Source organism: Portunus trituberculatus, chromosome 37, assembly GCF_017591435.1.
Source record: "Portunus trituberculatus isolate SZX2019 chromosome 37, ASM1759143v1, whole genome shotgun sequence".
In the NCBI taxonomy this organism is placed as follows: Eukaryota; Metazoa; Arthropoda; class Malacostraca; order Decapoda; family Portunidae; genus Portunus; species Portunus trituberculatus.
The window spans coordinates 313095-339282 of record NC_059291.1 but is presented as its reverse complement, the minus strand read 5'-3'; the positions used below and the strand labels follow the sequence as shown (position 1 = coordinate 339282).

The window sequence follows — 26188 nt, the reverse complement described above, 5'->3', positions numbered from 1 at the left end:
AGCGAGTCTGGCAGGGCAGTCAGCGAAACGCAACGAAAGTGTAAGGTGGTGGTGTCTGGCTCACTACCTCCCATTTATTACTTTTGTGTTGTGCTGCGGGAAACAGAAGTGACATCGTTTGTTTTTAGATGAGTGTGACAACCGGACTGTGAGAAGGAGGGAGGAGAAAGAACTGCGTTGGAATGAAGGGCATAGAGTGAGGGTGTCCTTGTGGGTCCAAGACTGAGGATTCCCTGCTACTCTGCTCAACTCTCCTTCCCAAGTAGTTCCCTGGCCACTCACAGGAGGTGAGTCCTTACCTTCGCCTCATGAGTACATTACACGCGTATAGTGCCAGTGTATTCACGATTAAGAGAGACTTTGACGAGAGGATGTTGACAAGCTTAGTGGTGCAACAGTGCCATCCCAGGATATGTAGGAAGAGATTTTTTTTTTTTTTTTTTATACGATTCTGTTAGCGAGGCGATTCTTGTCTAGTAGACATTCAGGGAGTCTCCATTTGTAGTAAGTACCTACATGCTGTGACCTAACATTACACAGCTTCCTGTTAAATTTTCTTGATATTAATGTATATATTATGTGAAACCTATATTGCCACGTTTTCTACACACACACACACACACACACCCGGTAGCTCAGTGGTTAGAGCTCTGGCTTCACAAGCCAGAGGACCGGGGTTCGATTCCCCGGCCAGGTGGAGATATTTGGGTGTGTCTCCTTTCACGTGTAGCCCCTGTTCACATAGCAGTGAGTAGGTACGGGATGTAAATCGAGGAGTTGTGACCTTGTTGTCCCGGTGTGTGGTGTGTGCCTAGTCTCAGGCCTATCTGAAGATCGGAAATAATGAGCTCTGAGCTCGTTCTGTAGGGTAACGTCTAGCTGTCTCGTCAGAGACTGCAGCAGATCAAACAGTGAAACACACACGAGAGAGAGAGAGTGTGTGTGAGTGAGTGTCTAGCTATGCATTACTTTATACCGTCCATTGCCTGCACACGCACGCACGAACACACACACACACACACACACGGCAAACCTGCTGCAGGTGAAAATAGTTGGCTGCACCGACCCTGCCAAGCGAGACAACCTGTTGGAGACAAGGGTCGGACTTTGAGTAGTGGAATGTTTTTGTTTGGTCTTTTCTTTCTTGTGAGGTCTGAGTATGAGACGCTTGTGGATATAATGAAAGCGATGCGTTACATCCGGAATGAGTTGTAATGTAATGGTGTTTGAGGTCAGTCTTTGTTTTGATGTTTGTGGTAAGGAGCGGCTACAGTAGAGATGTGGTAGGAGTTGCCGTGACGTCACATCACTTGCCGTCTTCCAGGAAGCGTGACCTTCACAAACTTGACGACTAATGTCAACAAAGACCCAGGGAGTTAGGAGAACACTGCGTCTCTAAGAGTTGGACATGCGTATAGTTGTCACGTATGCTGTCTTCGGATACCATGATGATCCCTATTAAAGTCTGCCCTGTTCGCTTGAGTGGCGCCGCTCGCATTTCCTGCCGAGTGGTTTAGAATTATTCCTATTAACGTGGCTCCTTTCTCAAGCTATATAGGTTAATTGCTTACTTTTAATATGGCACGTGATAATGCTGCAGCTTGTTCGGGTTGATTTTTTTTTCTTTTGTAAAGTAAGCTTCTTTCTCCGTAAGATATCATTGGTCAGAAGAAACACTGTATAATACATAGTCGTGGGAAATTTGTTACAACCTAGTTGCTACTTGGCTCTTGTCCTGTTACATGCTCTTGACAGGAATTCATCATGTGAGCACTTTTTTGGTTAATTTATTCGGCAGCCATTTCCAGCCAGCATATCGCGTAGTTTTTTTTGTTCAAATGTAACATCCAACATAGGTTAGAATATATATATATATATATATATATATATATATATATATATATATATATATATATATATATATATATTTTTATATATATATATATATATATATATATATATATATATATATATATATATATATATATATATATATATATATATATATATATACACACCTATATATATATATATATATATATATATATATATATATATATATATATATATATATATATATATATACACATATATATATATATATATATATATATATATATATATATATATATATATATATATATATATATATATGAAATAATTTCTCAAATGGCGGTAGTTGAATAGAATAGTCTCGGTCTTTAGGAAACTTAATAAGAAAAATTAGGCAACACTAATGATGGGTAGAAATAGGTATGCATATTTGGTATAGGAACCTCCATTTGTAGGTAGACCTGACGGTTTCTTGCAGCTTCCCTGGTATTTCTACGTTCTTACTTAGGCCGCGTCGCACAGTGTTACGTTACGGTCTGTTGAACAGAGTATTCTTCTAGCCTCTGTGAGGACTGTATCAATTGATACTTCCCTGTCCCGCATCGCTGCTTTACTCTTAACCCCTTTATTGGAGTTCAGTTGATTGAATCTAGTCCATATTTGTCAATCTCTCTCTCTCTCTCTCTCTCTCTCTCTCTCTCTCTCTCTCTCTCTCTCTCTCTCTCTCTCTCTCTCTCTCTCTCTCTCTCAGAATTGTCCTTTCATTGTCTGTAAGTGTCTATTCTTGCATTATCCTGTCAGCTCACTATGGTATAGTTCCTTTCAGTGCCCATTCTATAAGAGTGCATGTGGCAAGCTGTGTTCCACGACCTTGATGTATCGGGGCCACATGTAATCAAGACAATGAAAATCGCCGTATTGTATTAAATTCAAGGATTGTTTTTTTCTTGATTAGTATAGTTAAAAATCGATCTATCAAATTTCCACGAATTGAGTAATAGAAAATACATTCGCTTAAGCCCCAAGTATGTAAGAAGTAAACGTAAAAGTGACCGCGCAATTTCTCTCCATCTTTCCCACCCACGAGTGACAGGCTAACGTGCCTTCACTTTCAGCCTACACTTTCACTCTCAACAGGATATGGTCGCTCATCACCCCACACGTGTGAAGGTAATGTAAAGACGAGTGGCGGAGAATCCATGGGCCGCATCCGTCTGCCCTTGGGGTTAGTAGGGCGGTCATGGGACTTGTAGTGATAGCTAAAGAACACTTGACTTCCGGGCAGGGGTGGCAGTGAAAGGAAGAGGACAGTGTTGCGTGTGTGTGATTTAGTGATTGGGTTGTGCTATGTTATGGATTTAGGGGCAGGATTAGGATAGAAATTAGCGACGTGATAGATATTGTCGTGGTTATTTGGTAATGATCTTGACTTTTCGATGTTGTTATTTTTGTTGTTGACCAGTTACCCAATCATATATGGGTGTAATAGGAAGCTGCCAGATTTATTCGACAGGATTGAATGATTGATGAAAAAAAAAAAAAATAGTAAGGGGTGCTTTTTCGATAGTAGCTAGTAGAAGTAGTAGGCTAGTAGTAATAGTATTTAGTAGTAGTTGTTGCTGTTGTTGTTCTTGTTCTTAGATAGAAAGACTCGATGGAAAGAAAAAAATATAGATAATAAAAAACGAAAGACACGAAAAATGAAACGTGTAGCAAAGAAAAGTATATGCGACACTGAGATGTAGCATGTCGAACCATACTACTCAAGATTGTCTGCTGGAGCGTTGTGTTATGGGCTACCATTGTGGACAGAGGCAAACCTTGATAACGAGCCAAGAATCGTCAGATTAAGATAGTACAGCAGTCTTTCTCTCTCTCTCTCTCTCTCTCTCTCTCTCTCTCTCTCTCTCTCTCTCTCTCTCTCTCTCATAAATATCCCATCTATTTATTATCAACTCGATGGTTACGAAGTCTGGAGGTTTCATGAGCCCCCAACGTATTTGAGGAAGCTATTATCGCGTTAATATCACTCAGTCTGTTTGAAGGGCAGAATTGTTGGATTTTCTCGATTGTCTCGGTAACGAAGTGTTGGATCACTGTTATACTTTGCCACAGTATATTTCACACCAAGCGCTAATTTTTCACAGCACAGTGCATTACCAGAAGTGTATGAGTAAGCTGCATACTCTTCACAATTGAGAGAAATTTCCGATATCCGAAGGCATTCGGACAGTCACTAGTACGTCACATCCTAGCCCCTCCCACCTCTCCCCTGTATGATCCCTCCTCTCTATCACTTGTTATCCCCTTCACCAACAAATCCTCCCCCCAATCTCTCTCTCTCTCTCTCTCTCTCTCTCTCTCTCTCTCTCTCTCTCTCTCTCTCTCTCTCTCTCTCTCATGGATTCATAACCTACTGTGCGCGTTGTTTTCCTGAAGTATATAAAAAAATGTGGTATAGCAACGTAGACTTGTCATTTATTTAGAGTGAAATAATGTGGAAATAAAGCCTTGGTTACGATAACATGAAGGTTGATAACGAACGAGAATGTTGGCAAACAAGTGGCTTAATGGATGCACCAGTGGCAGTGCAAAATTGAAATTAATTGAATTCCGAGAGAGAGAGAGAGAGAGAGAGAGAGAGAGAGAGAGAGAGAGAGATTGGGGGGATGGTTTGTTGAGGAAGGGGATAACGAGTGATAGAGAGGAGGGATCATACAGGGGGAGAGATGTGGGTGGGGCTAGGGTGTGACGTACTAGTGACTGTCCGAATGCCTTCTCCGGATATCGGAAATTTCTCTCAATTGTGAAGAGTATGCAGCTTACTCATACACTTCTGGTAATGCACTGTGCTGTGAAAAATTAGCGCTTGGTGTGAAATATACTGTGGCAAAGTATAATAGTGATCCAACACTTCGTTACCGAGACAATCGAGAAAATCGAGGTAACAAAGCTGTTGAAAAGCATAGTAGTAAGCCTCAATAACTTGCACTAAAGACTGAAAAATAATCAAGACAAAGTACTGAAGCGTCTCGGAAAGCAGTCCGGCATGTTTTGTAACGCTCCAAGAATGGCGAGGTGGGCCATGGATGAGTGGAGTGAAGCACCAGACTGTTCCTGCGTGGTCATGCCAGGCCGCTCATTTTCCGGGTGTAGTACCGCACCGGCTCACGGACGGACCAATGTGGCGGGGAATTAACGTCCTTCCTTCACGGAAAAAAAGAATAGAAAATGAGGTAAATTTACGGAATCACGCTTGTCTCTTCCTGTCGATATTGATTTAACATTTTCCCTAGTAAGCAACATTGTCTTATTTTATTACTGTGCTTGTTTTTGGTGAAATCAAGCATTTTTACTATTAATAAGTGACATGGCTTAAATTCGTGCTTTTAAGAACATAAGAAAAGAGGGAAGGTGCAAGAGGCCACCAGGCCTATACGAGGCAGTCCCTGTATGTTTAAAGCTTATCTAATTCCATGTATCATCCCCATCCATGAACTTATCTAATCTTCTTTTAAACCTCCCTATTGATTCAGCCATGACATGGTTCTGAAAAAACGTTTTGCTCTTTTAAGATTTGTTCTGAAATATTACAGGTGATTAATCTGGCTCGTACGTGCATTTCACCTGTTTAATGCAGGATCTTTGTTGAAATGGCCCAGAATGAAGAAAACCTCTTTTAGAATTCGTATAGTTAGTGGTAGTCGAGATGAGAAGCCGAACCACTTGCGAGTTTAATTTTTAACCTTTTGTAAAAATAGAAGTAATAAATGACGGGCTCAATAGTTACAGGAATACATTTCTAGGAAGATAATAGTAAAGAATATTAGCGATAGTGATGACATGGTTTTATCTGATAGTGAAGCAAGCATAACATGACAGAAATGGTTAAGTAAATCAGAATGCATAATCCAGACTATTATTAGTCACTGGTGCAGTGCGGCGTTTCGGTCTGCTAGTGAATGGGTGGCAATGCTCTGATAAGCGTGAGGAATGTCAACGTATTTATTTAGGTGGCTAGCCTCGGGGTATGCAACGAGTGATTGGCCCCATCCCTGCCCGCCTCTATACTCCCCTTCGTTCAGCCTAACCAAACTAAAACAGTGTTTCTTTACCTCTGGTACTAGCATCCCCAAGAGGTGCTGATATGAACATTAGTGCGTGATAGCAAATTCTGTATGTATGTTGAGATCGTGTCATTATTCCTTCCTATGGATACAAAAATACCATAAGATCGCTTTATAACGAGTGTACATTATTTTCATTTTATAAACTTGAAGGTCGTTTGCAGTTGTTCATTATTTTAACATGGTGGATACTTTATTTGTATCAACATCACACTTTAGGAGGAAGTCTCTCCTGGTGCATGTTAAGGCTGTCGGACTGCTTAGTTGCCTTGACTACTGTACGAGTGGTTTGAGGTCGGAATCCGTTAAAATATTAGAAATGCTGATTTAACCTAACATTACTGAGCCTGGGTTCAGTGGAGCTTAATTTTGACTCATTAGTAGCTCCTGGCGAGAGCTCCTCATACACAAGATAATTCTCTCTCTCTCTCTCTCTCTCTCTCTCTCTCTCTCTCTCTCTCTCTCTCTCTCTCTCTCTCTCTCTCTCTCTGTGTGTGTGTGTGTGTGTGTGTGTGTGTGTGTGTGTGTGTGTGTGTGAAAGCAAGGCAGTTACGGAACATGTATGAAACTTAAACTTTCAAGTAGTAGGACGAAGGAAAGGAAACCCAAAGGAGTGATGAGGAATTGGCGTTATAAAGTTACAACTCCACTCAGAAATCATGGTAGCTACAGTACTTGTAATGTCAAGAGCCCGACTGAACGGAAGCTTGCCACGGAAGGAAGGACGGGAAAATATCATTATTAGTCTTAGTTATTTTTAGTAAGAATGACAGGACTTATTGTTTCAGCACGTATCTTGCAAGAATGTATTCCGCATCACACTTCCAGGAAGGGGACTGCATGACACACACACACACACACACACACACACACACACACACACACACACACACACACACACACACACACACACACACATGTTTATTTCATGCCCTCCAGGAACACTGCCGCGGAGTGTCACGTAGGCTTCAAAACAGTTTCGGTTTGTATTGGTCCCTCCCGTTCCCTCTCTCTCTCTCTCTCTCTCTCTCTCTCTCTCTCTCTCTCTCTCTGGTGTGTGTGAGAGAGAGGGTTATTAATATTTTTCAGTGTATGGTGTATGTGCTCGTATTTCTGCTGAGATGTATATTTAGTCAGTGCAGCATGTGTAAGACAGGATTCTCTCTCTCTCTCTCTCTCTCTCTCTCTCTCTCTCTCTCTCTCTCTCTCTCTCTCTCTCTCTCTCTGTATCATCCTAATCAACGATATTTTCTTCTTAGTCGAATAGCTTTTGGCCAGCTTGATTTTAAAACTGAAATAATGAGTATTAAAAGGAAATTATAACACTGAAATGCATAAACAACAAAAGACATCAATAATATAATGCATCTCCACCACCGTCACTCTATTGCGTCATTCACCACCCACTGCCAGATTAACAGCACTCACTTTCACTGGCAAAGCACCGGAACAGTAATGCTGTGATTATGTACCAGCAAATGCACTTCCTTCCGTCGTCTTTCTTTTTTTCCCCACCTTGTCAGAGTTCAGTGAATTGCCATTATTATCCCGGATGACATGGAATGGTGTTTACGCAGATTAATTTCCCTGCCGTGCTTTTGTGGTGTGGGTAACGGCTGGTGGGAGTGTTATGGGGCTGGAGTTAATGATGAAGGGTGTGATCTGCCGTCTGTGTCTGTTCCGTTCAAGGTGATTCCAGCCTCGAAGATTACTTTTGACTTTGCAGTCCACGCAGCCTTTAATTTATTATTATTATTATTATTATTATTATTATTATTATTATTATTTATAATTATTTATTTATTTACTTTATTGAGGGTTTCTGGCCAAGGACATGGAAAAAAAAATATGCCAGCGGAAAGAACCAGTTTTTACGAGTACGAAAACAGCAAATTCAGGATTGCGTGTTGTCTTGAAACTTTCCTCTTGAAACGGTTGAAGTCTTGGGTTGAACAGAAGTAGGAAAAGAGTTTCAGAGTTTACCATTAAAACAGATGGAAGTATTGAGCATGTTTGTTAACTTTTCCATTAGGAAAGTGGATAGAATAGGAGTGAGGGGAAGTAGGAAAAAACTTCATTCATCATGGTGAGAATTACAAGATGTTTGAAAAGTAAAGGTGGATCCGATCTGAAATTGCGTTTTTTCCAGCCATGAACAACACATAACACTCTTGCCATTTGAAAAGGTGATTATTTAAAACGTTCTTTTTTGGTACAGGTTTTACTCATGGTCGGCTGGTGGCTGAAAAAAAAAAAATAGAATCGGGTTGATCTTTTTTCAAGACATATTTATAGGACAGTTTGAGCATTGCTTATTAAAAGGACAACACCCATATTCACCTCAGGACATTTTCTCTCTCTCTCTCTGACATTCTCTTCGACATTTAACTTAAACATGAACTTCCTTGCAGACATTCATCACCTTCCCATGGATACATTTGACAGCACCGAGATATGTTAACGAAATACTGGCTGAAATGATTGTTTATGATCTTGGTCAGGTTTGGTGAGCTAGGGAGACTGACGGTAGGCTTAAAAATGTCCGCTGGGAGATAAATATTATGAGGGGAAATACTGCAAGAGGAAGATGTTTAGGAGGGAAAAATATACGTTAGATGGAAGGGGGGAATACTTGGAAGGGTGTTTAGGGTTACGGGAAATGTCCCTTCAGTGACTTCAGGACCTCTTGGGAAAGAAAGGGAGAAAGAACAAGACATTGAAGAAAAAAAAAGAGAGAACCCGAAGAACAAGATAAAGAACAACAAGACGAAACAGAATAGTGCTGAAAAAGAAAAGAAGAACAAAAAGTGTAAGTGTAAGAAAAACTGACGAAGAAGAATAAGAACAAGAACAAAAACAAGAACAAGACGACGAAGATGAAGAGCAAGCCGACGCCGAATAAATAAATAGATAAACAAGTAAATAAGTAAATAAAAACTAACATTTTAACACTTCTTCAGAAACTCGTGTCGATGTACTCTGCGTGTTGCGAGTGCAGGAGAGAACGGCTGGTTTGGTAGAATTGTGTAACCGCATGACCCACCACGCTCCTGTGTACTCTCCAAGCCTCCCCGTGCTGGCAATACTGTAGCTCCTTCCCTGCCCCCCCCCACCCTCAAGTCCATCCAATGCCCTTGCTCTCCCGTAACCGAATCCTACCGGGTGTGTTCAGGGTTGGGTAAACATCGTCATGATTACCACACACACACACACACACACACACACACACACACACATCCTTTTGTTTATTTCATCTCTCATCCCCGTCATCACATTTCTTCATCTTCATCGTCTTTCTTTGTTTCTCATCTTTCCATCTTCATCTTTACTTGAATGAGTGAATGACTGTAATGAATATGGTATAGAATATTAACTCTCTCTCTCTCTCTCTCTCTCTCTCTCTCTCTCTCTCTCTCTCTGATTCGGTAATTATATATCTTTATCTGTTTGTAATGTATTTTTATAAGTTTCATATTATTGTAGTTCCATCATGGTAGGTATAGATTTTCGTTTCTCTGTCTCATTCGTTTGATAAGTCTTTATTTGATTTCGTCCATGATTGCCTATTTAGTTACACATTTACTAAGCTGTTTATTAATCTGTGAGTCTGTCCTTGTCTATCAATTTATACATCTATCGTACGTTTTGCGTTTCTATGTCATCACTACATGTTACTTGTCTTGTTAGGGAATGCAGAGGAACACCATGTTATTAAGTCCCTTGTGTGTCATTCACGCTTGGCCAACTCTGCTCTGCACTGAGATGAGAATATAGAACCAAGAAAGACTTAAATATTGACTCAAAGTCAGACTGCATCATTATTTTTTTATTTGATCACTTTAATCTGGAGAATTCTGATACACCTTCACTTTCCCCAAGGGCAAACACACACACACACACACACACACACACACACACACACACACACACACACACACACACACACACACACACGAAGACTAAAGTGAGTCGTTGGGTTTACATAGGAAAGTTAATTTATCTCATCATTCTTTTGGAGTCATTATGCCTCACGAAATTGTATTCTTACCGGAGTCCGAGAAACCTTACAGTCAAAGGTTTAAGAAAATATCAGATAATTTTATGGATAGTAGCGATAGGTGGACGTGCGTTTATGTATGCTATGTACACGTCGCCTATATTGGGTGTAGGTGTGTTGGTTTCTTTCAGTCTCTCTTATCTATCTAGGCTTGAACTTAGAATTGGGAATGATGGTACAGATCAACGCAGCTCTTAATCCTTACACTGCGGCAAGCATCAGTTCACAACATTGAACTTTTATTTTTTATAAGCACGTACAAGAAAGAGATGATATATTTATTGTTGTTGCAATTTCTAATCCGTTTAATGTTTGGAGTTGGCTGCAGAATATCAATAAATGCCCCAGAGTGATTAGTGACCAAGGAAGGTGAGCCAAATAGCAAGGAATGTAAATTTTGTGCACTGTGTTTATTTTAGTTAATCATTTTCCTGTTACTGAATACAAAATGGGGAAAAAAACGAAAACACAAAATTAGATATGGAGACTTATAAGTATATAAGGAGATGTAACGAAAAATGAGAATTAGGTCAGTGAACATGAACAGTCAATTAGCATCAACACCATCGCCTCGTCACCAAACAAGCATTCACCACAAGAAACAACCTTCACGGGTTTTGAGTGTCTTGGGTCGGCGTAAACGTTCGCATACTGTGACTGGTGCTGGCGGATGAAGAAGTGAATATATTGCTTCAGAATCTGGTATCATCCATTATCTCTTAGTATTGATAGCTTTGACTTCTTTGTATATGCTTTAATTAACGAGTCTGGTCTTCTGTGGGTTTCTTTTACTGCTGTTTTGTTGCCCTTCGCTGGTGCCACTCCTATGTAAGAAAATGCATGTATTAATTGCTTAGGGTCATAAACAAGCATATGAATCCTCCACCACTGTTAGGATAATTCACCACGTGTAAACTCGCAAGAACCATAAGATTGCTGATGGTTTATTCTTTGTATCCTCTTGTGCATGCATCGATTGGTTAGACGCAAGAATTATAATTTTCAATCTTTACCCACCTCTGTTTACATAATAATTCGTCACACGCAGCCTCGTAAGGGCCAACAAATATGCTGTTGTCTTCTTTCATTGTATCTTCTTTTTTCTTTGTGTTGTATTCGAGGGTGTATTTGAAGCTTTCACACACAACAGACCTCCCATTACAGAGCTGCATAGTGCTTTGGTTGACTGAGTAAGCCTTTACTGATACCATCTGAGTGTAGACTGCCGGGCGCACACAACAAAGGCCTTGCTGTCTTGGCTCCCGTGGACTGCGTAGTAATAGTGAACTGCAAGCATCATTTCACGTTCTTCCGTTATGCATCACCACTTTCCACTGGTCGCAATTTCCACCACTGCAGCTCTCCGTTCATATTCCTTGGGTTCCAATCCGGCGATGCTGAAAAAAAAAAAAGATTAATAGAAAGTTTCATGGGCTAATTCAACCTTGCACTCCCCTCCTGTAAGTGGTGTGAAGGGAAGCAGGGAAGGCAGACAATGAGGGAGTGAAGGAGGAGCAAGGAACTGGGGCAGGGGATTAGTTTGGTGCAGAAGATAACAGCGTGCGTGGCGGTGGTCGTGCGTGTGAACGGGAAGCCAGTGCAGCAGTGTGGGGCGGCACCAGTGAGTAAGAGAGGTGTACTTGGCGCGTATCATACATTTATGAATTGGAACTCATTATTCGTAAACTTCCCGTGTCTTATTGCACTCATGTTTAGAAAAAAATAGTGGAAGCTAATGGGGCTTTCAAGGATAGCTTATGAGTATTCGGTTTCCTTAAAGGAGGGAAAACACACACACACACACACACACACACACACACACACACACACACACACACACACACACACACACACACATGAGAGCCCGATTGATCACCTCAGCGGCCCTTGATTTTTTTTTTCTTTTTATAGATATCACTTAAGCAAATAATACATCGCAAAACACGTAGGCTACATGTAACCTTCGTAAAGATGTTTTTAGTTGAATAAAGGATCAATCTAACATGTCAGGTTGTCCCCTCTCTCTCTCTCTCTCTCTCTCTCTCTCTCTCTCTCTCTCTCTCTCTCTCTCTCTCTTAGCTATTTGTAGGTTTTTCCGTGTCTGTCCTTGTGTTCCTTACTCGTATGCTATTATCATCTCATTGACTCATTCTCCTTTCACACTCCAGCAACTCTATCCGTCCTTTTCATTGGAAGTCGTCATCTTCTATCATTGCCGTAAATGCTTTCTTGGTTATCTCACGTTGTCTTTCCATTTATAAGAGTGTTATAAGTAACCTGTCGATCATAAGGACCACACTGCAATCGAATTATTTTACGTTTGTAGCAAAATACTCCATGAGCCGTGATGTTGTTATGAAACCACAATATGCAATAAAGTATCACTAATTTGTGCGATAAGGAAAAAAATAGAGAAGATCGTTTCAGTTTCAATGATACGATCCTGTGCACGTATAATAGTATGCCTGAAATAACAACGCTCACCCGCTACTGAAGTAATAGTTCCAGAATTCTTCAGTTAATAACATTGCGTACAAAGACCCCCATTGTTATTTCGGAACCTGCGCATTGTTATGGCGGCCTTGAGTCAGTCACTGCACCTTTGCAGACAACACAGGGCCTGTTGAGGTTGTGTTCCCTTTCCTCCTTTCACAGCCACCACATAATGACCCTGATGGTGTGGTGCGTTGACCCATTCAATTGTACAGGTAGTTAGCATATTTCATCAGATCACCCGTTAGTTTGTCGTAGTAGAGCAGTGGTTCCCAACCTGGGATACGCGTATCACTATAATGGTATACACGAATGCCTTCCAGTTGGTACATGAGCATTTTCGGGATGATATACGATTAATAGTTAAATGAAATTTATTCATTTCTTAGAAAAATGATAATTGCCTGACACAAGATAAAAGGCATCGATCAGCTGGTGAAGAAACAGATTCATCCCTCCTATTAAATTGAGTTGTAAAAGTTAAAGTTCGTTGGTTTTAGTTCCAGTATCCACCACATCTGGTGTTCTCCTTATTGTTAGTTCATTTGTGTGTTCTACTTGTGAATAAATTGATGTTTGCTGGAACTTAATTTTTCTGGAACTAGGTGATACGTGAGGACTGTACGGGACCTTCAAGTGGTACTCGCTCAGGAAAAGTTTGGGAACCATTGTAGTAAAGTAAGATAGAAGTGTGTTGGATGGGCAATTGGATTTTAGCTAGATACCGAAAAATGATAATTCTTTAACGACATTGGCAATGTAATGGAATCGGTGTGTCAGCCTTTCCTGGCTTAATGGCTTTTACCTAATGCCTGCATCATGTGAGTGTTAGTGGTGATGTGTCGTAAATGTGACAGACAGGAGAAAGGAAGAAAGTATTCACTCTAGGAGGGAAAGTAACGAGTTCAAGGATAAAATGGTTTAAGTTAATTGAGCAGCAAGTGGGCAATGTTGTAAAAAGTATGATTTAGTACAAGGAACTTAATTTACTTGGAATGCTTCACAGGACTTTAATTTCATAGTGCTTACGTAGCTTTGATGTTTATATATTTATAATGCTATTAATTTTCTATAATACGAGTATCTCCCTATTATTGTTACTGGCTGGATGTTACACTGCTGTATCTGATGTGTTCTGGATCTTCTACTATTTATCATTTTTAGCGGAGAGGGAGGGAGGAGGGACGACAACGTGACTAAATTATAAATTATGTCCTGGTCTCCGTAACACTTAATAGTGTGAATATTTCCACGATGTGGTATTAATGCGACGATCATCCTTTGTTTGATTTAATATTTCACGGTTCTTGGCAACTGAAAAATCACACACACACACACACACACACACACACACACACACACACACACACACACACACACACACACACACACACCGCGTAGTGTAGTGGTTAGCAACTTAGCACGCTCGACTCACTATCGAGAGGGCCGGGTTCGAATCGGTAAGCGGCGAGGCAAATGGGCAAGTCTCTTAATGTGTGGCCCCTGTTCACCTAGCAGTAAATAGGTACGGGATGTAACTCGAGGGGTTGTGGCCTCGCTTTCCCGTTGTGTGGAGTGTGTTATGTGGTCTCAGTCCTACCCGAAGATCGATCTATGAGCTTTGAGCTCGCTCCGTAATGGGGAAGATTGGCTGGGTGACCAGCAGGCGACCGAGGAGGTGAATTACACACACACACACACACACACACACACACACACACACACACACACACACACACACACACACCGCGTAGTGTAGTGGTTTGCACGCTTGACTCACAATCGAGAGCACCGGGTTCGAGTCCCGGCGCGGCGAGGCAAATGGGCAAGCCTCTTAATGTGTAGCCCCTGTTCACCTAGCAGTAAATAGGTACGGGATGTAACTCGAGGGGTTGTGGTCTCGCTTTCCTGGTGTGTGTTGTGGTCTCAGTCCTACCCGAAGATCGGTCTATGAGCTCTGAGCTCGCTCCGTAATGGGAAAGACTGGCTGGGTGACCAGCAGGCGACCGTGGTGGTGAATTACACACACACCGCGTAGTGTAGTGGTTAGCACGCTCGACTTACAATCGAATGGGCCTAGGTTCGAGTCCCGGGGGCGGTGAGACAAATGGGCAAGCCTCTTAATATGTATAGCCCCTGTTCACCTAGCAGTAAATAGGTACGGGATGTAACTCGAGGCCTCGCTCTCCCGGTGTGTGGAGTGTGTTGTGGTCTCTGTCGTACCCGAAGATCGGTCTGAGCTCAGCTCGCTCCGTAATGGGGAAGACTGGCTGGGTGACCAGCAGACGGCCGTGGTGAATTACACACACACACACACACACACACACACACACACACACACACACACACACACACACACACACACACACACCGCGCTATCTGCACTAGGCGACCCCTGGCATTCACTCTCCCGCAGCACTGCAACACGAGGCGCCGCGTAGTAACTTTCACCTGTAGCAATCAAACACGGGCCAGCGCACTCCGGAAATGCTTGGCGGAGAAGGGTTTTGTTTTGTATGCTGAGTGACTTCGAGGTCAGCGAAGGTGTTTTTTCAAATGGGAAGAGAGAATAAAAAGAAAAAATAATTAATTAAAGCTAATGGATGTCTCGGGTATACTCTCTTGTCACACTATGTATTAGGGTAGATTCACGGGACTTCCCTATCCTGCTGTCCGCTGTGAGGTAGTTGGGAACAGAAATTTAATGCGATGTTTTTTTTACACTTTCCTGTAAATATGTAGATTGCTAATGAAATGTTACATATTTGTCAAGTCTCATCGTTGCATTCTTTGATGGAGGGTTCCACACACTTCAGTACCTACTAAAATTATAGTGACTGACGATCCTGCAATAAGTAATGTATATGATTATGTGGTGCTAATGACATTCCTCGCTCCTCCTGTGCCAGAGGGGAGGCAAGGTGGGTTTCCCCGGGGAAGGAAGGCGGCAGACTCCTAGGCAAATGAGCGATGCGAAACATGATCCTTCGTACGAGACGGGGAGTATGGGAAGGCCCAACTCTGCACAAATATAAGCATTATTGAGTTAAGGAGGAGTGTTTGTAGGATGTGAAAATATGATGTGGTGGTAGATTGGCTATCCAGTGTTTATGCATTCTATACATTTTGACTCAAACTTTCATTAGGGGAAAATAAATGCTTTTGTATTACCGAAGTTTTTACTCTTCCATGAAACAGTCGGCTCCCTACTTGATGAAACAGATTTCCTACCCATAATCCTAACTAAAGTGATATGCCTTTTTTCGTGGTATAGCTGTCATTGGCATTGGCTGAAGCTAAACTTCCTCTTATGTGTATCATACTTCCTGCCTTCCACATCCCGTCCACTTCTCTTCGCTGTCGCTCCTCTCCACCCCTATGTTTCTCATACCTTCTTCACCCCCCCATTCTCTCTCTCTCTCTCTCTCTCTCTCTCTCTCTCTCTCTCTCTCTCTCTCTCTCTCTCTCTCTCTCTGGTCAGAAGTTACAACTTACACAGATGATGGGGATTGGTGAGGTAATGTGGCTGCAGTGTGGCGTGGAGCAGCATGGTGAGGGGAGACGCATGTTGGAGGAATTTGACACTATTGGTTGCACAAGAAGACAAACTTGAAATGCATTAACCATGTTTATGCAGGAGATAAATAATTTGTGCATGACAATATCTCGAGATATCCCATGATATCCTAGGGATTAAATGAAGGGTTGTTTTTTTTCCTTCTTCTCTCCATATAGCATTGACAGGCAAGTCAGCTGTTCATCTACAAATCTATTTAGGGCTTAAATAGCCATCCCCTTATGACATGGTTGAACAGTGAACTTGCATCTTGTGGATCGTGACCAGTTCTGCTTTGCATTGTTTCCTTGTCCAGTCATATTATACACTTTTATCTTTTTTTTTAATCACAGGAGTGGGGAAACAAACAGGAAGAATGTATTATTTATAAGGATTGCATGGAGTGTATTTTCATCAGCTTTTTGATGAGATTATTATTTTATTTATTTCTAAAGTGTCATTTATTTGTTTCTAAGTGTATGCATATGAGTGGCTCTGCTTATGGTGCCACAGACAGAAGCTCATGTTCTCAAGAGTTCCCCAAATGTTCTGCTCTTTGTCAAGAACTTGGCCTCTAATAGCACTTTTTCACACTCCTTGACCTTATCCCTGCTATTAGCACTTTCAGCTTTCTTCATGTTCACATTTTGGTTATGAACCTTGCTTTCCATCCTCTGAATATGGTTCTACCATCTCACTTTTTTTGCCATTTCACTACTTCACAATTCATTCTACTTGCACAAGTGCTCATAACAGATATCTTATTGCTTTTTTACATCATGCAGATCTTGCATAGCCAGACTTGTATTGCCTGTGGTTATCAAATTCATGTAATCTATAAGATTTTCTTACCGTATTTGACGGCATATAGGATGCACTGGCATATAAGATGCACCCCCATTTTAGCAGGTCAGATTCAGGAAAAAAAGTTTTGAGTGTATTTAAGCATATATTCTTGATAGCAGTCTCACAGCACATTACAGGCATGCAAAGCATGCCTGTAATGTGCTGTCTTTATGTCAACCTCTAGTTCTGGCCAATGTGTGGCTGGACAATGAAGGTTATGGTTACCTTTCTTTGCACTCTTCAGTTGTTGTTCTTGCTGTCGCCAGACACGTATAATTTTTTCCGTAGGTGGTGTCCCAAAAGCCCTTGCTGCTGCTCTATTCCCATTCTCCTTGGCATATTCTACAACTCTTAATTTGTAAGAAATTGTGTAGCTCAGTCTTTTCCTAGCTACTTCCATGATGATGGGGAGGGTGTTCCAATGTTACAAAAAAAAATCAAAACAATTCACACCCTTACCAGCAGTGATACCAAATCCCCAATGGTCACTAACATTATATACGGTAAATGTAATAAGCATTGAATAGATTGGTAATAGATGTAATAGAATAGACATAAAATAGAGGAACAAAAATCTGGATGGAATAGACATGAATTAGATGGATTATATTCTGTAGTTTTGTTTCTTGCCAATAGATGGCATGTAGAGTTGGGTTCTTCCAATCAGCTGATGCTTATAAACAAGATTCACGGCCTCATGGATTACGATAGATTGCTTTCATTTTTACGATAATTTGTTTTTAAAGACTGTCATAACATGATAATTTGTTTTTAAAGTAACGGCAATAATACTGTTAATAATAATAATACAAGCAATAAAATAATGATGCGTGGAGTTTAGGTTAGGTAGAAGCACTGATCATAAGCTATGTCTTGGAAGCCCATGGGAGGTCTTAACTTCGCATATAAGACGCAGGGTGATTTTCTGAGCCAAAATTTTTGGAAAAAGAGTGCGTCTCATGTGCCGTCAAATACGGTAATTTCCATGACTAACAGTGTTGGGATTTTTCACGTGTGATGGACAGAATCCAAACTAGTCATATTTACTAATATGTCATAATTTTTGCAGGTCTTGGATGATGCAAGTACTGAGGCGACTAAACTGAAGACAGCATATCTTTGTGGCCACCATGTTGCAGCAGATATTCTATTTCACAGTCCTGGCGTGGATGTGGATTGCTGTTGAGGCAATGGGTTGTGGGATGTGTGAAGAGACTGTTCAGAATTCTATGACTTGTTCCAGTACAGCAGACCAAAAAGTAAAATTTTCTGTGGATGTGTCCTTGAAGGGAAAGATTCGCTTGCAGTGTTTGCACTCCACAGAGGCTGACTACTCACTTATGGAAGGTTGTGACTTCTCTTCAGTTACTCATGCAGAATTTCTTGGATGTGCTCTTCCTAATGTTTCATATAAGGAAGTCCTTTACAAAATTGGTGTGAATCCAGAAAGTGTTAGGTCCTTGGCTTTTTTGAATGTGAGCAAGAATGGCACATTGTTGCAGCAGCATCTGGAAGAACTGAATGATTTAAAGATGTTGCAGGTGACGGGCATACATTCTGTAGCAAGTGATGTATTTAGAAGCACACTTATGCTGGAGGCTATAGAAATTTCTGATAGCACAATGAATCAACTTGGTGCAGACCTTTTCCATAACATGACAAAGCTTCAGATAGTAATGCTGCAACATAACATGCTAGAAGAGCTTCCAGATAAGCTTTTCTCTGGCACTCCCAGTATTCGTACTATTCAACTCCATAACAATCAAATCAGAACCCTCCAGGACAGTCTGTTCAAGGACTTGAAATTTCTTACTACCTTGAATGTTAGCAAGAACAAATTGGAAAAATTATCTGGTGATGTGTTTTCTGAAAACCATATAATGGAATACATAGATATGAGTGAAAATCTTATATCAGAGATACATACTGGAACTTTCACAAATCTGCAGAAACTGAAGGTGCTCAACTTAGGCCACAACAGACTGAAGACATTGCCTTGGGGTACACTGAAAGAATGTCTGGATCTGCAAAAACTTTGGCTCAACAACAACTTTCTGACCCATCGTGGCATCAGAAATGCCTTCCCACGCATGTCTTCACTAAGATACTTGGACCTCGGTTACAATAATATCAGCATACGCAGCATGAGTAACTTTGCACTGCATAACCAAACTAAGCTGCAGTATCTCTTCTTGAATAATAATAATATAAGTATAATACCAGACAGTTTGAATAATGTCTATGTGGACCTCGTGAGAGTTGACTTCTCATGGAATTCATTTGAGGTTTTAAATTATACTTCCCTTATCTTTCAATCAAATGTGGTGGAATTAGATTTCAAGTTTAATAATATAGAGACTGTTGATTTTACTTTTAGTTTTTCATTGCATAAAAAGAAAACAATGACCCTAGCCTTGGAAGGAAACCCATTATTGTGTCATTGCCGCACTTATGGCTTCCTGAGGATGTTGCAAGGTTTGCCATTTGTGAGAGTAAACAATACAATGGAAATCACTGTAAAAGACATTGAAGAAGCATTCTGTCAATTGCCCAGTGGTGAGCTTGTGAACTTGATGGAGATGCAGACAGAAACCATCACATGTCGGTTAACTGCTGATGATGTTTGTTCCTATGATTTTAGACTCTTTGATGGGAGGATAGTCATTGATTGCTCCTATCAGAACCTTAAGTCAATAGGGTTCCTCAATCTTTCCAAGTCAATAGAGTTCCTTAATCTTTCCAAGTACAATAACAATAAACCTAACTACACTCTGATCCTGGCAAACAACAGACTTACAAGCCTCGCTGGCTTGCAGATCTATACCAATTTGCTCAACCTTGTAGTGCCATATAACAAACTATCCAGCATCAATACGTCTCATCTTCCACCCAACTTGAAGGCCCTGGATGTGCGAGGTAATAATCTCACTAACTTGTCACCAGCCATCCTCGACTATCTAAATGCAACTGACATGAGCCTCAAGCTGGGAAGTAACCCATGGCACTGCAGCTGTGACATGCTAGATCTGTTTCAATTCCTCCACGTCCCATCTCGTAAGGTAATGTTGTAGAAATATCTTGTTTGATTTGTTCCATGAGAATAGAACAGCATTGTATTGTATGAAACATTTACAATAAAACTAGTTTCTCACAATTATTTTATATACAACTTCAGTTTTTACCAATTGGCAATGATGCTTTAGTAAACATTTAGATTTCTAAATATGGGGCTTGGAAATTTCTCTTCTCGTATCTGATTGTGGGAATAAAATACATAGTAGAAAGTTTTATCACTATTTTGGTTGAAAGTTTTATCACTATTTTGGTTAACAGAATAACTGCCTTTTTAAGATAATAGATGTTAAAAATTCGATGAGAAATTAAGTGTCTTTGCAAGTGGAATAAAGCATAGCTCAGCTGTAATGTTACTGATTTTCTTGAAGGTGAATGACTTCACGGAACTGCAGTGTGAGAGCGGAGAGCTGGTGATGGACCTGAGCGAACATGACCTTTGCCCGTTCTTCATGCAGCCAATGGTCATTGTCACCATAGTGGTCATCCTCATCCTTCTCACCATCTTCAGTATTCTTGGTGTGTGCATACCCAGTGCACCTCTGACTGAAAGATAAAAGAAAGCTGCTTATCACCATTTCACTAACCATTACTAATTAAATTTTCATTCATTGTACAGTATTGTGCAAAATCTGATAAGAAAATATGATGAGTTAATAAAAAACATAGGTCTCTGGAAGGAACACTTTGTTTGTGCAGTCAGAATGTGATGAATTAGTACTGGAGATGATGCAGTCAATTGCTGTTGGTTCAAAGACACTATCTGTGCTACTCTTGTGATGTAGGAAGATTTCAGTTCTTAAAAGATTTTGTGTTGTGCCTTATTTAGCTGCTCTTACTTTCTGGTCTATTGTGCATTGTCATCATAGACTGTATTAGCAGAATAGGTAAGATTAAATTTTTTCAACAGGGACTGTGAGCTTCTACAAGTACAAGCAAGGCATAAAGGTTTGGTTGTATGCCCACCACATGTGTCTCTGTGCCATCACTGAAGATGAACTGGATGCAGACAAGAAGTATGATGCATTCATCAGTTACTCTCACATGGTTAGTCACAAGTCTTTTCTAACGTAAGAGATTATTTTGTTCTGCACAGCATGTACCATGCTTGTTTTGAATGATCAGTTCTACCTTGTTAGTCATGGTTGTAAGTAGTATTATACTATATGATTAGAAAGCAGCTCGAGTAGTGGTTTCCAATGATTTTTGAGCAGATGACGTCATGCCTCCCTTTTATCCTCCTCATGGCCCTCTGGAGAATTGCACCCCCTTGTTTGGGAACCACCATGTAAGTAACATAGTTTGCTTAGCAAGGCAAGGGAAGTTCATTGAAAGAGAAATGCCAACAGATGTTTGGTCACTCCATGGGTGGGCCCAGCTTGGTACACCCATATGGGAAGCACAAGCACCTGATTTGCATCACACACACGGCAGGGGCAGCATCAGTCCTGCATTCCTTGCCACAGGGCAATCCAGTACACTCAGCACAGCTGACCCAACATGCTCTTAACACCTCCCACAGCAGTCCTCAGTAAGGATGTAAGATCACTACAACTCAGCAGTTCTCATCCTTCAAAGTATCACAGGGACCAGATCCTCATGCTGATCACTGTGGACAAGAACTTCCACCAGGGACCGCTTCATTGCCTCCACTACTTGTTGAAATGCCTTTTCCTGATTAGCTGGTGGAGTGGGGCTCTAGCCAATCAATGCCTTTTCCTGATAGTGGGTGGAGTGGGGCTCTAGCCAATCAATAGTTATAGGAGCAGAGGTGAAGGACACTTCTCACCTCTGCATCTGTGGACACTGGCCAAGTCTTGACTTTCTTTTTCATGTAAGAAGGGAAAGTGACCAAGGGCAACAAAAAATAAAAATAAAAAGGCCCACTGGATTGCCAATTCCCTTAAAGAAAAGTCAGAGACAAATGTCTTGAAGCCTGCCTCGTAAAAGAAGTCAAGTCATAAGAAGATAGAAATACAGAAGCAGGTAGGAGTTCCAGAGTTTACCAGAGAATGATTGAGAGTACTGGTTAACTATTGTATTTGAGAGTTGGACAGAATAGGAAGAAGAAGAGCCTTGTGCAGTGAGGCTGCAGGAGGTGAGGAGACATGTAGTTAGCAAGATCAAAAGAGCAATTAGCTTGAAAGTAGCAATAAAAGATAACAAGAGATGCAATATTAAAGTGGTGAGAAAGAGGCTGAAGACAGTTAGTTAGAGGAGGGGAGTTGAGACGAAAAGCTTTTGATTCCATCCTAACTAAATAAAACTGTGTAAGTGGAATTCCTCCCAAACATGTGAAGAGTGCTCCATACAAGGAAGGATAAAGCCCTTGTACAGAGTTAGCAGTTGGAGAGGCAAGAAAAACTGGTGGAGACTCCTCAAAATGGCTAACTTCATAGAAGCTGTTTTAGCAAGAGATGAGATGTTAAGTTTCCAGTTTAGATTATGAGTAGAGGACAGACCAAGGATATTCGGAGTAGAAGATGAAGACAGCTGCGTGGCGTATCATTGAAGAAGAGGGAATAGTTGTCTGGAAGGTTGTGTTGAGTTGATAGATGGAGGAATTTAGTTTTTGAAGCATTGAACACTTTGATAAGTTTTCTCTGCCCCAATCAGAAATTTTAGAAAGAAGGATCAGAAGGCAGGCGTAATGTGGAGTCCCTGCATGATCTGTTGATTTCCTGAAGGATTGGTCATCTTTGAAAAGATGTGGAAAATTGTAGGATGGTATCATCAGTGTAGAAATGGATAGGGCAAGAAGTTTGGTCAGTGTAGGAATGGATAGGGCAAGAAGTTTGGTTAAGATCATTAATGAATAATAGAAAGACAGTTGGTGAAAGGACAGGACACTGTGTGTGTGTTTACCTAGTTGTCTGTTACTGGGTTCGAGCAGGGCTCATAGTGACCCGTCTCCATATCTACATTTGTCTTAACTTCTCCTTAAATTTGTGCACACTTTCTGCTGTTACAATTTCTTCACTTAGTCCATTCCGGATGTCTACTGTCCTATGTGGAAAACTGAACTGCCTGACACTGCCTGAGTGTGTGTGTGTGTGTGTGTGTGTGTGTGTGTGTGTGTGTGTGTGTGTGTTTCACTGTTTGATCTGCTGCAGTCTCTGATGAAACAGCCAGACGTTACCCTACGGAACGAGCTCAGAACTCATTATTTCCGATCTTCGGATAGGCCTGAGACCAGGCACACACCACACACCGGGACAACAAGGTCACAACTCCTCGATTTACATCCCGTACCTACTCACTGCTAGGTGAACAGGGGCTACACGTGAAAGGAGACACACCCAAATATCTCCACCCAGCCGGGAATCGAACCCGGTCCTCTGGCTTGTGAAGCCAGCGCCTAACCGGTGTGTGTGTGTGTGTGTGTGTGTGTGTGTGTGTGTGTGTGTGTGTGTGTGTGTGTGTGTGTGTGTGTGTGTGTCACCTCCTCGGTCGCCTGCTGGTCACCCAGCCAGTCTTCCCATTACGGAGCGAGCTCAGAGCCCATAGACCGATCTTCGGGTAGGACTGAGACCACATCAACACACAACACACACCGGGAAAGCGAGGCCACAACCCCTTGAGTTACATCCTGTACCTATTTACTGCTAGGTGAACAGGGGCCACACATTAAGAGGCTTGCCCATTTGCCTCGCCGCTTACCGAGACTCGAACCTGGCCCTCTCGATTGTGAGTCCAGTGTGCTAACCACTACTACACTACGCGGTGTGTGTGTAATTCACTGTTTGATCTGCTGCAGTCTGACGAGACAGCCAGACGTTATATCCTACGGAACGAGCTCAGAGCTCATTGTTTCCAATTTTCGGATAGGCCTGAGACCAGGCACACACCACACACTGGGACAACAAGGTCACAACTCCTCGATTTACATCCCGTACCTACTCACTGCTAGGTGAACAGGGGCTACACGTGAAAGGAGACACACCCAAATATCTCCACCCGGCCAGAGAATCGAACCCCGGTCATCTGGCTTGTGAAGCCAGCGCTCTAACCACTGAGCTACCGGGCCGTGTGCGCGTGTGCATGCATGTAGGGAGTGTATTTGCGGGGGGATTTTGTGTGTGCTTGTGAAGTGTGTGTGTGTGTGTGTGTGGGGGGCATGTTTGGTTGCACATGTTGATGGATAGGTGGGTGCATTTATGGGTTGGTGCATGCATAAGTATGTGCGTGTATGCAAGAAATCCATCCTATCACTACCACACTCACCTTACTTTTTTTTCATTTAAGGATGAAGAGTTTGTGATGAAGGAGCTGGTGCCTGGCCTGGAGTGCGGGGAGCCTAAGTACCGTGTGTGCCTCCACTACCGGGACTGGGTGCCCGGGGAGTACATCCAGAACCAGATCATGCAAAGTGTGGAGGCAAGCCGGCGCACCATTGTGGTCCTTTCATCAAGCTTTATTGAGAGTGTTTGGGGGCAACTGGAGTTCCGTGCAGCTCACTCCCAGGCCCTGCAGGACCGCACCAATAGGCTCATCATCATTGTCTATGGCAAGGTGTGTGTTTTTTAACAAAGTGAAAGAATAGTATTTTCATGTAGTTGTAGTTAGTACTTTCAATGTAGGTAGTATGATGATTTAATGAAAATATCTAAATTTACTAAGTGATTCAATATTTAGTCAAGTAATTTCTCACTTGATAGATATAGTTACACTGATATACAAAATGGGTTTACTTGTTTTATCCTCCAGCTGGTGTAATTAATGTTTTCAGTATATTTAAAATAGCAACTTGGTCATACAAATTCCAGAATTTGCTACTCTCTTTTCAGATCCCAGCAGAGTCTGAGCTGGATGAAAAGTTGAAGTTGTACATCACCACAAAGACTTATGTGCGCTGGGGTGATAGCAAGTTTTGGGATAAACTTAGGTACATCATGCCCCATCCACCAGATCTTGTGCAGAAAAAACGTAACAAGAATATCGATAATAAACTAGAACTTAGTAAATCACCCCCAAAGCAGAGCATGTGTTGAGAAAACTGCTTTTGACAAGTGATAAATAATTATGCAAATATTTTGGCCAAATTTCATCACTCATAAGTTCATGATGCAACCAACCGTTAGTCTGGAATTGAACCAGACTTGAGTCAGAGCAGGTTTGCTTCTTGAAAAAAGGGGTTTGCACTCTCTGGTGAGCATTCCCAACTTTTTGTTCAGCAGAGTCAGCTGTGGAAGCTCACTTTGGGTGCTGTGGTACATGTATTAACAAACCACATGATTCATATATGATGAGACAGCAGGCCCTTAAATATCAGATAGTAAACATCTGATGTCAGTAAATATTGTTGTCAATAATGTCTAATTTGATTCATCTCTATTAGAATTTTGCTCAGTAATCATGATTATCATAAGAATTTACTATTTTGCTCAGTAATCATGATTATCATACTCTTAAGATGTTTTATGCTAAGATAGTGATGGAGCTGAATATGGATATGGTGTTTTAAGGCCAGAGACTGTGATGGCGATGGAGCTGAATATGGATATGGTGTTTTAAGGCCAGAGACTGTGCTGCCATCAGCTTCTTCAAATGTTGACCATGTTGGCCAAAACAAGTACAGTATAGCTTGTCTTGTCCTAAGTACAGTATTGAGTGCTCCAGTGACAGTAAAGGGCAAGTACAGTGTGGATTACACCCTGCATGTACTAAGCAGGGTTTTTTTTTTTTTTTTTTCATGTCCTCTTGTTTCTCTTCATTCAATGCAAGTAGGTTAGATCTTCCTTATCTACTTTTTTTTCCATTCCAATATGTAAAGTGCAATTATATACATAGTATATCGCTACTCTTGTCTAATTTCCAAACTGCAGTTGTCTCCTAGATTGTCTCTCCTTGTATTGCAATCCTGATATCGTCAAGGTTGCTGCTCTCTGTTGAGGCGTTCACGTTCCAACATTACGTGCTTTTTTTCATGCGTTGACCAAGTTACTGCTGCACATTCTAATCGTGTGTGTGTGTGTGTGTGTGTTTGGGAGGGGGCTGCGTGCGTATTGCAAAATCACAGGAGTGATATATTTCACAGTCTCCAATTCTCTTACACATTACAGGCTGTGATATTAGTTTATATATTTTACAATTGTAAAGTTGTTTGTATATATGATAACAGTGATACAATTAGATTAGCAGGAAAAAGAGCCTGCAAACAAATGTACGGATTCTCATTTTTATCTGAATAAAAAACTAAAATGA

General features: G+C 41.3%; 2 protein-coding genes across 2 annotated transcripts in view; one reads left to right on the top strand and one right to left on the bottom strand.

Annotated features, from left to right (window-relative positions):
• On the top strand, positions 1–26188 carry LOC123513873 (protein toll-like). The gene is made up of 6 exons (XM_045271305.1): positions 1–287; positions 17982–19971; positions 20356–20503; positions 20895–21031; positions 24230–24496; positions 24772–26188. Exons 2-6 carry the CDS (start codon positions 18043–18045, stop codon positions 24973–24975), a joined length of 2685 nt encoding a protein of 894 aa, XP_045127240.1. The 5' UTR covers positions 1–287; positions 17982–18042; the 3' UTR covers positions 24976–26188.
• Positions 19994–26188, bottom strand: part of LOC123513887 — a 58005-nt gene continuing 51810 nt past the window's right edge. Inside the window, exons 12-13 of the mRNA XM_045271345.1 lie at positions 24209–24451; positions 19994–20530 (exon numbers count right to left, since the gene is read on the bottom strand). The gene's annotated coding sequence lies outside the window, so the exon portion shown is untranslated. The remainder of the gene's footprint in view (positions 20531–24208; positions 24452–26188) is intronic.

Coding starts and splice junctions, on each gene's coding strand:
- LOC123513873 (XM_045271305.1), top strand. CDS start 18,043: ATGTTGCAGCAGATATTCTATTTCACAGTCCTGGCGTGGATGTGGATT. Junction 19,972..20,355: donor TCCACGTCCCATCTCGTAAG/GTAATGTTGTAG, acceptor ATTTTCTTGAAG/GTGAATGACTTCACGGAACT. Junction 21,032..24,229: donor TCATCAGTTACTCTCACATG/GTTAGTCACAAG, acceptor TTTTCATTTAAG/GATGAAGAGTTTGTGATGAA.